The 14194-nt window shown below is 27.3% G+C and overlaps 1 protein-coding gene across 5 annotated transcripts in view; it reads left to right on the forward strand.

The window, feature by feature from the left end:
- The window catches only part of LOC145246009 (uncharacterized), a 747004-nt gene that overhangs the window by 457220 nt on the left and 275590 nt on the right, over window positions 1-14194 (forward strand). For all 5 annotated transcript variants that reach the window (XM_080107815.1, XM_080107816.1, XM_080107817.1 and 2 more), the window contains one exon: window positions 5339-5433. In XM_080107815.1, coding sequence (XP_079963941.1) covers window positions 5339-5433 — 95 coding nt within the window. The remainder of the gene's footprint in view (window positions 1-5338; window positions 5434-14194) is intronic.

The following is a 14194-nucleotide window of genomic DNA, read 5'->3' on the forward strand; positions in this document are numbered from 1 at the left end:
AATTCAGTAAACTTGTCAAAATTGTTGTAGCGACGTTTCTCAGGGCATTCCTTAGCCTTCTTCAGGGCTCTACAAACCCGCTCTGCCTGACCGTTCGATCGGGGATAATAGATGAGCATCATTATGGGGTTAACCTGGAAATCCCCGCAGAAACTTTTAAAATCTGTTCAAGTGAATTGTGTGCCATTGTCTGACACTAGACAATCAACCACACCAACCCTAGCATACAATTCGTGAAGAGCACCGATTGTAAAATCAGTCGTTGGACTTTTACATCAAAATTCCTCAGGCCATTTTGAAAAACTGTCTACCACTATTAAATAATAGTTTCCATCCAGTGGGCCTGTGTAATCTATGTGTATTCTTTGCCATGGGTGGTCCGCTTTAGGCCACGGACTAAATTGTATTGGGGGCGCTTTTGCAGCCAATGCGCATCCCTTACATGAATTTACCATGCCTTCTATATCAGTGTCCATACTCTTCCAGTTAACGTAGGACCTCATGAGGCTCTTCATTCGCATAGCCCCAGGGTGCCCCGTATGAAAATTCTTTAGAATTTTCTTTTGTAGTGTAGCTGGGATTACTACTCTTTCTCAGTACAACAGTACCTCATTGCACATAGAATAACCTTCCGCCACCGATTCATCTGATTTAATTTTTTGTTTCATTTCTTTGATGAAACTATCTTCTTCAGCCTTCCTTATTATATCTTCCAAAGTGACTGGTAGTTCTTTGATCGTATTACATAGTATTTGTGTATAGTCCTTTTCACTTTGTAGTGACGCTATTATTGTGTCTTCTAGCAGTTCCCTTGATTTCAAGATTAATCGCGACAATCTATCTGCATGACTTAACTTCGCAGATGTAAGAAATTCCATACTGAAATCGTAATTCAGTAGAATGGTCCCCCATCCTTTCAGTCTGTTGGCTGTGTAAGTTGGCAGACCTTTTTTAGAGCCAAACATGGTTATAAGCGACTTATGGTCAGTTTGTAATTTAAATTTATGACCGTGTAAAAATCGGTGGGAGTTGTAATGCCGAATATGTTTCCCAGTGCTTCCTTTTCGATTTGGGAGTAATTCTTCTTGGCAGGAAGTAAAGTTCTTGACACATGGGCGATCAGCTTAGTGGACCCATCAGGCATCTTGTGTAGAATGCACGCCCCGATCCCATAAGAACTTGCGTCAGTTGTGACAATAATCTCTTGTTTCGGATTGAAATGAGTTAGGGATAAATCTGACGTTAATACATCTTTTAATTTTTTAAACGCTGCCTGGCACTCAGGCGTCAAGTCCAATTTTTTGTCCTTTTTTAAAAGTACATTCAATGGCGCACGCAATTCATGCATGTTTTTAATGAACGTCTGATAATAGTTCGCGAACCCTAAAAAACTCTGCATTATGAGGTTCTGGCATGTCTTTTATAGCTGTGGACTTGTCTGGACTGGGTTTCCTCCCATCCTTACCTATGATATGACCCAGGTTCATTCCAAAACAAATTCGCATTTTGCTTCCTTAAATATGAAGCTGTATTCTTTTATTCTGTCAAAAACTTGACATACATGATCTTTATGTTGTTCAACATTTTGACTACGCATAAGAATATCGTTCAGATAGCCTATTGTGAAATCCAAACCACTTAGCAAAGTATCAATTACCTGTTGGAAAATTGCAGGTGCTACTTTTATACCAAATGCTAATCTATTGAATTTATAAAGTCCTTTGTGCGTTGAGATACACAAAAGTTTCAAGCTATCTTCCTCTACTGGTATTTGTAGGTACGCCTCGCTTAAGTCTATTTTGGAAAAATATTTTCCGCCATTTAACTTAGCGAATATTTCGTCTGTTTTGGTAGGGGGTAGTGATGGTCCTTGAGTGCCGCATTCAATCTGGTCGAAAAATCCACGCATACCCTAATCTCTTTAGATTTTTTTTTACGTATATAGTGGGGGCTGCCCACTCACTATAGTTAATAGGGGTCAAAATCCGAATGTTAATTAGTCTTTCCAATTCTTTTTCTATTTTTTCCCTCAAAGCGAACAGTACGCTCCGTGGCTTTTTGAATATTGGTTTTGCTTCGTCCAGCAATTCAAATTTTGCCTTTATTTTTGTGCAGCATCCAAGCTTTTTGGAGAAAACACTTGGGAAAGACTTTTTTGAGATCCTTTTTGAGTTTATCATCTTCAGCTATTAGATTTTCAACTTTGTGACAAAAATCACTCATTGGCGAATCCCATAATTCAAATTCCTGAATCCAATCAGCCCCGAATAAGTTCGTTGCGTTCCTTAGAACAAACACGTTTAGCTTTTTTGTCGTTCTTTTTAGTGACACGTCAATAACTAGCTCACCCTCAAAATTTATTTTTTCACCAGTTACCGATCTTCCGACTTTATTCGTCTTTGTCATGTTCTCTGTTGGTGAAAGGTCAATTTTAATAGTTTTTATGTAGCTCTTTTTTACTACTTTTGTTCTGCAATATGAGGCCTTGTGCTGTGCTTGCTGGCATAGATCACATGTTATTTTCCTTTGGTACTGACATGCATTGTACCCATGAGGTCCTCCACATTTGCTACAAGGGGTCCTAGGATTTTGTCTATCCTGATAATTTTGTGAAGGATTCTTTTTGCCTCTTTGTTGGTAATTGCTGGCGGGCAGGTGTCCTTTATTTTTGAAGCATATTTTTTTAATGTGAGTGATACCTGCTTCCTCTATGTTTTGGGAATCTTGCTTCATTACCACAAACCACTGACAATCTTCAGCCAGTTTCTGAAGTGTCAAATCAGGTTCTAATTCCAAACGTTAGTTCTTCCTCAGGAGCATAGTGAAATGTATCAATAGCTGACCAGATCGCATTTTGGGAAAAAACTGTGCTGGTTTCTTCTCCGCTGTCCTTATTCACTAAAACTTGTGTTATCAAATCCATTTTTTTTTATCTGACTGGTTTTGTTGCTTTAAATGTAATTTTTTCAATTCCAATATTTGTTCATTCATTTCTTCCCTTTCTCTTTCCTGTTTTTCCTCGAAAATTTCATTAAATCTAACTGCTTTTCCAATATTTGCTTGTTAATTTCTTTCTTTTCTCTTCCTTGTTTTTCTTCGAGATATTTCATTAAATATAACTGTTTCTCTTCATTTTGTTTCTGTATTGCCAATTGCTCTTCTCTGAACCTTTTTTGAAGTTCTAATTGTTGACTTTGTTAGAATTTCACCATTTCCAAAATTTGTTTTGCAAACTCGTCCATTTTGATTGGGGGTGGGCGGTATGGAATTACTTAATATGACAAAACAACCCAATTCATTGATTTACTTTTCCTAAAGTACCGACTCTAAAGAAAAAACCTTTACAAAATTTGTACCTGGTTGTTTAACGAGTATTTCTTTCATACATTTATTTCCTCATGTGGCAATTTTTCTGAGAAAATAATTCAACGTTTGCATTTATACAGAAAGCAGTAGATTTCGTTTGTCATTTTTCAATTTTCATAACGTGTCTTGTAGGTACTGGGTTCAATTCCTTGTAGATCCTACACATTTTTCCCTCTTTCTTCTTTAAAAAGAAAAAGTTACTTATCTGTGAAAGAGAGTTTATAGCATTTATTTAATATTGCCTATTCTTTTTGATCTCTGTGCGAAAAAGGATGTCCTTTTCTCGTTAACACTTTATTTGTTGTGCTTAGCGAAATCGTTTCTTTTCTTCTTCGATATACAGTCCCGTCCATCAGTAAAAAGTTTATTTTAATTGGATTAAAATCCAACGTCTTTTTTAATTTGTGCGAATAAAATAAAATATATCATTTACTTTTGCAGGAGGTTATTTTTCCTTTTTCCAATGCTAATACCTTTTAACCATAAGACGTATTAGCAAGACATGCTTTTTAGAACGACAAAGTTTTTTTTTGTACTTACTGAAAACTTGGTCTTGTTAATGCAGTAATAATAATTCTCCACACAATTCGTCTTATGAATTCTGTTTCAGCTCGTAGTTTACGTTTTAGTAGCTTTTTTAACAGCAATATAAGGCTTTTTGACGTCTTTGTAAAATCCTTTTTTCGGCAAGAATTGTTGTCCTTTTTTTCGAAGTGTTCTTTATCCCATATTTGTGGATTTTTACACTTGAATATTGTTTTTTTTCCCAATGTATACAAATAGTTTTCCTCGTTCTTTACCGAACTTTTGAAAAATAAATACTCTGGAAGTTTTAAATTTGCCCTGAGTGTAGGAAAAAATTATTTCCAATATCCGCGTGTGTTATTTTTTCTTGAATCCTTTTGGTCGTCAAATGCTGTCTTCCAATGGCTGTTTTATTTTTAGGGTGAATTCATTGCCCGAATGTTCGTCATTCAGTTATTGTTAAGCAACTATTGTAGATTGATCCGGGAAGTTCTGGAACTGTCCTCATCAGCCACTTATTGTAGACCCGTGCTAAGGGTTTCAAATGAAAGAAACCACAAGTAGTGTAAAGTGCATAAAATGTAATATGTATTTATCATAAAGAATACAAGAGCCACTAAAGTGGTATGAGAGGAACGTGTTCGTAGTATGCGGTTAAACATGGTATGAATGTCTCCATTTAGTCTCTGAAACCAGTGGTATTCATAGGACTGGTTGATTCCACTTAGTTCTGAAATAGGGGTGATTTGTACCCCACAGCAATGATAAACTCTGTCTGACACATGGAAAGGTAACACTAAAAATGGTGGAAGATTTGCTCCTAATGTTACTTTTTACATGCATTTATTTTTTAATAATGAGTTTCAAAAAAGGGTCAAGTATTTCCGATATTGGTTAGGATGTCAGATAGAAGGTGCTGGATCCAAAATTTCAATGCCAAAATGTCTTTAGATCAAACATGTGTGACGTTTGAATGCGCACATATACTGACAACTTTTATGTTATCAAAATTTATATAAAGAAAGTTAAGTGTGTGTTAAGTGTGTAAAGAAAAGGATGTGACTACTAATGTTCATTTCATGTCCTATTAAGCTTGAGAGCTGGAAATTCCCCAATAAATGTACAGTTGTCAGACAACTTCTTTCTTTGTCAACTACTACTGCATATACACCCTTTCCTTTTTTCTCTACTCATCCATCCACATACAACAATTATCAGATTTCTTTCATGGGGAGTAAAAGTAGATTCCTTGCACACAAACTTTTTCAACATCTTTAGAAATGGATTTCATAAAATTTCTTTATGCCTCAAAACGTCACTAGGTTCAATTGGCCAATTACTAATAGGAAAGCTGAAGGTTCAAATAATTCATTTTCTGATTAGACATGATTTCAGAATTTTACTTTCCTAGAATTAAATTTGGAATTGTATAAACTTTGTTTTGCAGAAGAAACTCTTCGGACAAGAACTAAAACACATGTCTTCATCAGTTATTCACAAGTTGATAAAGAAAGTGTCTGGAGAGTACGTGACCGATTAAAGGTAAGACAAATTTTTTTCATCACAGAACATGAGAAATGAAACTTTTTCACAACTGTTAATTTAATTTGATTTTACTTGTTTCTTTCATTTGGAATTGATATTTTAATTGAGAAACATCATTAAATTTAATACTTGTTCTTGATGTGAAATCTTAAATTCATGTGTTATTAGACAAAAATAATTAGGTTAAGAATGTTCTTTACAGATGACTGCTATTTTACATTGCAATTATTACATTGCCATTGTTAGTTAAAAATGAGTTAGCAACAGTAACTGGATATCATCATCATCGTCATCATCATATTTTGTTTACATGCTAGAATGTAAAAATGTTCAATTTCTTAAAGCTATTAATATAGCTATAAGAAATTGACTACCCAACATGTCTATCACTTGCTAGATCTTAAGTTATCTTTCTCCCAAGTCTATTCTCCCATGTTTTCCTTGGCCTTTCCCCATGAACTATATTTACTACCTCTTTATTTACCTTGTTCTCCATCTATGTAAGGAATGGATGGTTCCAAATAATCTTATATCTGAAGATTATGAGTAGAACAAGAAGAGTGGCCAATGATTGGTGTAATCCAATTAGTTTGAGATGGTGTATCACTTAGTGCACATTCCTCTATGTGCATATGACTTAAATTAAATAGTCTTGTTGTCGTGTGATATCCCGAGAAATAATTCTGAATAAAGGATACCACTGTCACTCACACATTAGTTGAGAGCAAAAGGGGTGTTAATCACTCATCCAGTCAAAGGATTCATCTAGCTAAATAATCGTCATAAATTATACATAGTTTTGAAGAAAAGGGTTACTTTGTTAATGTCATTTATGCTTTGTGTTAAATTGTTGTGGACCATTGATTTCCATGCAAATGTGTACCTAAGGCAAACTGGAAGAATCTCTTCATCTGTCACATTCATATTGTTCTAGAGATCTAGGTTGGAGAAATTTTAAAATGTTGAAATCATGGGAAAGGTTTTTATTTGAGAAATTAAAAAAAAAAAAATTATGGAAACATTTTTGGAGAATTCCTGCAAGTTAGCATAAGATATTTGGGTTGTTGAGCAATTTTTAACATGATTAGAATTCTGACAAAAATTAGGAGTTTCTACAAGTTTACATTAGATATTTAGATTATTTAAAATGATAGAATCACGAGAAAAGTTTTTGCAGCATCTTGCAAGTTTGAAAATATATTTGATCTATTAAAAAATTTCAAAATCGCAGAAATATGGAATATATTTTGTTAGCATCCTCATCACACAAACAAAAAATGTATGGAGCATTTTTGCAAAGAAGAGGTTTTGAGTCTAAATATATATAGATATATATATTTGGAGTCTAAATATATATATATATACTATATATATATATATATATATATATATATATTTGGAGTCTAAATATAGATATATATACTATATATATATATATATATATATATATATATATATATATATATTTGGAGTCTAAATATAGATATATATACTATATATATATATATATATATATATATATATATATATTTGGAGTCTAAATATATATATATATACTATATATATATATATATATATATATATATTTGGAGTCTAAATATATATATATATACTATATATATATATATATATATATATATATATATATATATTTGGAGTCTAAATATAGATATATATACAGTCTAAATATATATATATATATTTAGACTTCATATATATCTATATATTACATAGATATATATATATATATATATAGATTTGGATATATATATATATATATATATATATATATATATATATACTACATAGATATATATATAGATTTAGAGTCGAAATATATATATATAAAGTCTAAATATATATATACTAGTAGGCTATCCAACATAACCCAGTCATAAAATATGCATATCATATTTTAATTCATGCAGAAACTGAGACATGTCAAAGCAAGTATTATGTTTTTTTTTTATGGACAGTCAATTTCTTATAAGTAAAAAAAATACTCAGTTGAGATTGAAACCAAATCCTAAAGACAGTGTAAAGTATGATAACAATTCAGCCAGCGTGACACGCACTTTAAAAATAATTAAACCGAATTGTAGCTAACATACGGAATCTGTAATATGAACAAGTAACGCATACATAGTCGTAAAACAGATAGAAAACGGAAGAATTCACTAAATAATAATTAAATTTTGGCATACTTGGAAGCCCATTTTTCTGAAAAAAAAAACATGAAAAGATTTCCACATGTCAAAATTACATGCCTACAAAATTTCAAGTCCGTAGATAAACAATTTGTTGAGTATATAAGTTGAGAAGTGGCCTCATACATATACACATTCTCACTTCAATAAATACATGAAAAATAGTTTAATTGGGAAATGTTTAAAACATCAGAAAGTATGTATGATGAAAAACATAAAGTGATAACAAAATACATTGAATAAAAACAATGTGAGTTGTACAATGCTAATGATGAAGTGATAACGATAATGATTATTGTTATGATGATGATAAAGTGATAACGATAATGATTATTGTTATGATGATGATGAAGTAATAATGACAATGATTATTGTTATGATGATGATGAAGTGATAACGATAATGATTATTGTTATGATGATGATAAAGTGATAACGATAATGATTATTGTTATGATGATGATGAAGTAATAATGACAATGATTATTGTTATGATGATGATGAAGTGATAACGATAATGATTATTGTTATGATGATGATAAAGTGATAACGATAATGATTATTGTTATGATGATGATGAAGTAATAATGACAATGATTATTGTTATGATGATGATGAAGTGATAACGATAATGATTATTGTTATGATGATGATAAAGTGATAACGATAATGATTATTGTTATGATGATGATGAAGTAATAATGACAATGATTATTGTTATGATGATGATGAAGTGATAACGATAATGATTATTGTTATGATGATGATAAAGTGATAACAATAATGATTATTGTTATGATGATGATGAAGTAATAATGACAATGATTATTGTTATGATGATGATGAAGTGATAACGATAATGATTATTGTTATGATGATGATAAAGTGATAACGATAATGATTATTGTTATGATGATGATGAAGTGATAATGATAATGATTATTGTTATGATGATGATAAAGTGATAATGATAATGATTATTGTTATGATGATGATAAAGTAATAATGATAATGATTATTGTTATGATGATGATGAAGTGATAACGATAATGATTATTGTTCTGATGATGATGAAGTGATAACGATAATGATTATTGTTATGATTATGATAAAGTGATAACGATAATGATTATTGTTATGATGATGATGATGAAGTGATAACGATAATGATTATTGCTATGATGATGATAAAGTGATAACGATAATTATTATTGTTATGATGATGATAAAGTAATAATGATAATGATTATTGTTATGATGATGATGAAGTGATAACGATAATGATTATTGTTATGATGATGATAAAGTCATAACGATAATGATTATTGTTATGATGATGATAAAGTGATAACGATAATGATAATTGTTATGATGATGATAAAGTAATAATGATAATGATTATTGTTATGATGATGATGAAGTAAAAATGATAATGATTATTGTTATGATGATGATGAAGTAATAACGATAATGATTATTGTTATGATGATGATAAAGTGATAACGATAATGATAATTGTTATGATGATGATAAAGTAATAATGATAATGATTATTGTTATGATGATGATAAAGTAAAAATGATAATGATTATTGTTATGATGATGATAAAGTAAAAATGATAATGATTATAGTTATCATTATAATAAAGTGATAATGATAATGATTATTGTTATGATGATGATGAAGTAAAAATGATAATGATTATTGTTATGATGATGATAAAGTAAAAATGATAATGATTATAGTTATCATTATAATAAAGTGATAATGATAATGATTATTGTTATGATGATGATAAAGTAAAAATGATAATGATTATTGTTATGATGATGATAAAGTAAAAATGATAATTATTATAGTTATCATTATAATAAAGTGATAATGATAATGATTATTGTTATGATGATAATAAAGTAATAATGATAATGATTATTGTTATGATGATGATAAAGAGATAATGATAATGATTATTGTTATGATGATGATAAAGTAATAATGACGATGATTATTGTTATGCGATTGATAAAGTAAAAATGATAATGATTATTGTTATGATGATGATAAAGTGATAATAATAATGATTATTGTTATGATGATGATAAAGCAATAATGATGATGATTATTGTTATGATGATGATGATAAAGTGATAATGATAATGATTATTGTAATGAATGATGATGATAAAGTGATAATGATAATGATTATTGTTATGATGATGATGAAGTAATGATGATAATGATTATTGTTATGATGATGATAAAGTGATAATGATAATGATTATTTTTATGATGATGATAAAGTAATAATGATAATGATTATTGTTATGATGATGATAAAGTGATAATGATAATGATTATTGTTATGATGATGATAAAGTGATAATGATAATGATTATTGTTATGATGATGATAAAGTGATAATGATAATGATTATTGTTATGATGATGATAAAGTGATAATGATAATGATTATTTTTATGATGATGATAAAGTGATAATGATAATGATTATTTTTATGATGATGATAAAGTAATAATGATAATGATTATTGTTATGATGATGATAAAGTGATAATGATAATGATTATTGTTATGATGATGATAAAGTGATAATGATAATGATTATTGTTATGATGATGATAAAGTGATAATGATAATGATTATTGTTATGATGATGATAAAGTAATAATGATAATGATTATTGTTATGATGATGATAAAGTAAAATATGATAATGATTATTGTTATGATGATGATAAAGTAATAATGATAATGATTATTGTTATGATGATGATAAAGTAATAATAATAATGATTATTGTAATGAATAATGATAATAATGTGATATTGATAATGAATATTGTTATGAATGATGATAAAGTAATAATGATAATGATTATTGTAATGAATGATGTTGATAAAGTAATAATGATAATGATTATTGTTAATGAATGATGATAAAGTAATAATGATAATGCTTATTGTTATGAATGATGATGATAAAGTAATAATGATAATGATTATTGTAATGAATGATGATAATAATGTGATATTGATAATGATTATTGTTATGAATGATGATGATAAAGTGATGATGATAATGATTATTGTTATGAATGATGATGATAAAGTGATAATGATAATGATAATTGTTATGAATGATGATAAAAGTAATAATGATAATGATTATTGTTTATGAATGATGATAAGTAATAATGATAATGATTATTGTTATGAATGATGATGATAAAGTAATAACGATTATGATTATTGTTATGGATGATGATGATAAAGTAATAATGATAATGATTATTGTTATGAATGATGATAAAGTAATAATGATAATGATTATTGTTATGAATGATGATCATAAAGTAATAATGATAATGATTATTGTTATGAATGATGATAAAGTAATAAATGATAATGATTATTGTTATGAATAATAATGATAAAGTAATAATGATAATGATTATTGTTATGAATGATGATGATAAAGTAATAATGATAATGATTATTGTTTATGATGATGATAAAGTGATGATGATAATGATTATTGTTATGAATGATGATGATAAAGTAATAATGATAATGATTATTATTATGAATGATGATGATTAAGTAATAATGATAATGCTTATTGTTATGAATGATTATGGTAAAGTAATAATGATAATGATTATTGTTATGATGATGATAAAGTGATGATGATAATGATTATTGTTATGATGATGATGATAAAATGATAATGATAATTATTATTGTTATGATGATGATGATAAAGTTATAATGATAATGATTATTATGAATGATGATGATAAAGTAATAATGATAATGATTATTGTTATGAATGATGATAAAGTAATAATGATAATGATTATTGTAATGAACGATGATAATAATGTGATATTGATAATGATTATTGTTATGAATGATGATGATAAAGTGATAATGATGATGATAATTGTTATGAATGATGATAAAGTAATAATGATAATGATTATTGTTATGAATGATGATGATAAAGTAATAATGATGATGATTATTGTTATGAATGATGATAAAGTAATAATGATACTGATTATTGTAACGAATGATGATGATAAAGTAATAATTATGATGATAATTGTTATGAATGATGATAAAGTAATAATGATAATGATTATTGTTATGAATGATGATAAAGTAATAATGATAATGATTATTTGTTATTAATGATGATAAAGTAATAATGATAATGATTATTGTAATGAATGATGATAATAATGTGATATTGATAATGATTATTGTTATGATGATGATTATGATGTGATAATGATAATGATTATTATGATGATGATGATAAAGTAATAATGATAATCATTATTGTTATGATGATGATGATAAAGTGATAATGATAATGATTATTGTTATGATGATGAGGATAAAGTAATAATTAATAATGATTATTGTTATGAATGATGATGATGATAAAGTGATAATGATAATCATTATTGTTATGAATGATGATGATAAAGTGATAATGATAATGATTATTTTTATAATGATGATGATAAAGTAATAATGATAATGATTATTGATATGAATGATGATGATAAAGTGATAATGATAATGATTATTGTTATGATGATGATAAAGTAATAATGATACTGATTATTGTAATGAATGATGATGATAAAGTGATAATGATAATGATTATTGTTATGATGATGAGGATAAAGTAATAATGATAATGATTATTGTTATGATGATGATGATAAAAGTGATAATGATAATGATTATTGTAATGAATGATGATGATAAAGTGATAATGATAATGATTATTTTTATAATGATGATGATAAAGTAATAATGATAATGATTATTGTATGAATTGATGATGATAAAGTGATAATGATAATGATTATTGTAATTAATGATGATGATACAGTAATAATGGTAATGATTATTGTTATGAATGATGATGATGAAGTAAAAATGATAATGATTATTGTTATGAATGATGATGATAAAGTGATAATGATAATGATTATTGTAATTAATGATGATGATACAGTAATAATGATAATGATTATTGTTATGAATGATGATGATAAAAGTAATAAAGATATTACTTATTGTTATGATGATGATAAAGTGATGATGATAATTGATTATTGTTATGATGATGATGATAAGGTAAAAATGATAATTATTATTGTTATGATGATGATAAAGTGATGATGATAATGATTATTGTTATGAATGATGATGATAAAGTAATAATGATAATGATTATTGTTTTGAATGATGATGATAAAGTAATAATGATAATGATTATTGTTATGATGATGATGATAAAGGAATAATGATAATGCTTATTGTTATGATTATGATCAAGTAATAATGATAATGATTATTGTTATGATGATGATGATAAAGTAATAATGATAATGATTATTGTAATGAATGTTGATGATAAAGTAATAATGATAATGTTTGTTGTTATAAATTGATGATGATAAAGTAATAATGATAATGATTATTGTTATGAATGATGATGATAAAGTAATAATGATAATGATTATTGTTATGAATGATGATGGTAAAGTAATAATGATAATGATTATTGTTACGATGATGATAAACTGATGATGATAATGATTATTGTTATGATAATGATGATGATAATGATTATTTGTTATGATGATGACGATAAAGTAATAATGATAATGATTATTGTTATGAATGATGATAAAGTAATAATGATAATGATTATTGTAATGAATGATGATAATAATGTGATATTGATAATGATTATTGTTATGAATGATGATGATAAAGTGATAATGATAATGATAATTGTTATGAATGATGATAAAGTAATAATGATAATGATTATTGTTATGAATGATGATAAAGTAATAATGATAATGATTATTGTTATGAATGATGATAAAGTAATAATGATAATGATTATTGTTATGAATGATGATTAAGTAATAATGATAATGATTATTGTTATGAATGATGATAATAATGTGATATTGATAATGATTATTGTTATGATGATTATGATAAAGTGATAATGATAATGATTATTGTTATGATGATGATTATAAAGTAATAATGATAATCATTATTGTTATGATGAGGATGATAAAGTGATAATGATAATGATTATTGTTATGATGATGAGGAGAAAGTAATAATGATAGTGATTATTGTTATGAATGATGATGATAAAGTGATAATGATGATTATTGTTATGAATGATGATGATAAAGTAATAAGTATAATGATTATAGTTATGAATAATGATTAGAAAGTAATAATGATACTGATTGTTATGATGATGATGATTACAATGATAAAGATAATGCTTATTGTTATGATGATGATAAAGTGATGATGATAATGATTGTTGTTATGATGATGATGATGAAGTAAAAATGATAATGATTATTGTTATGATGATGATAAAGTGATGATGATAATGGTTATTGTTATGAATGATGATGATAAAGTAATAATGATAATGATTATTGTTATGAATTATGATGATAAAGTAATAAT

This window comes from Euprymna scolopes, chromosome 23 (assembly GCF_053919585.1).
Source record: "Euprymna scolopes isolate OS-2025 chromosome 23, ASM5391958v1, whole genome shotgun sequence".
Taxonomy (NCBI): domain Eukaryota; kingdom Metazoa; phylum Mollusca; class Cephalopoda; order Sepiida; family Sepiolidae; genus Euprymna; species Euprymna scolopes.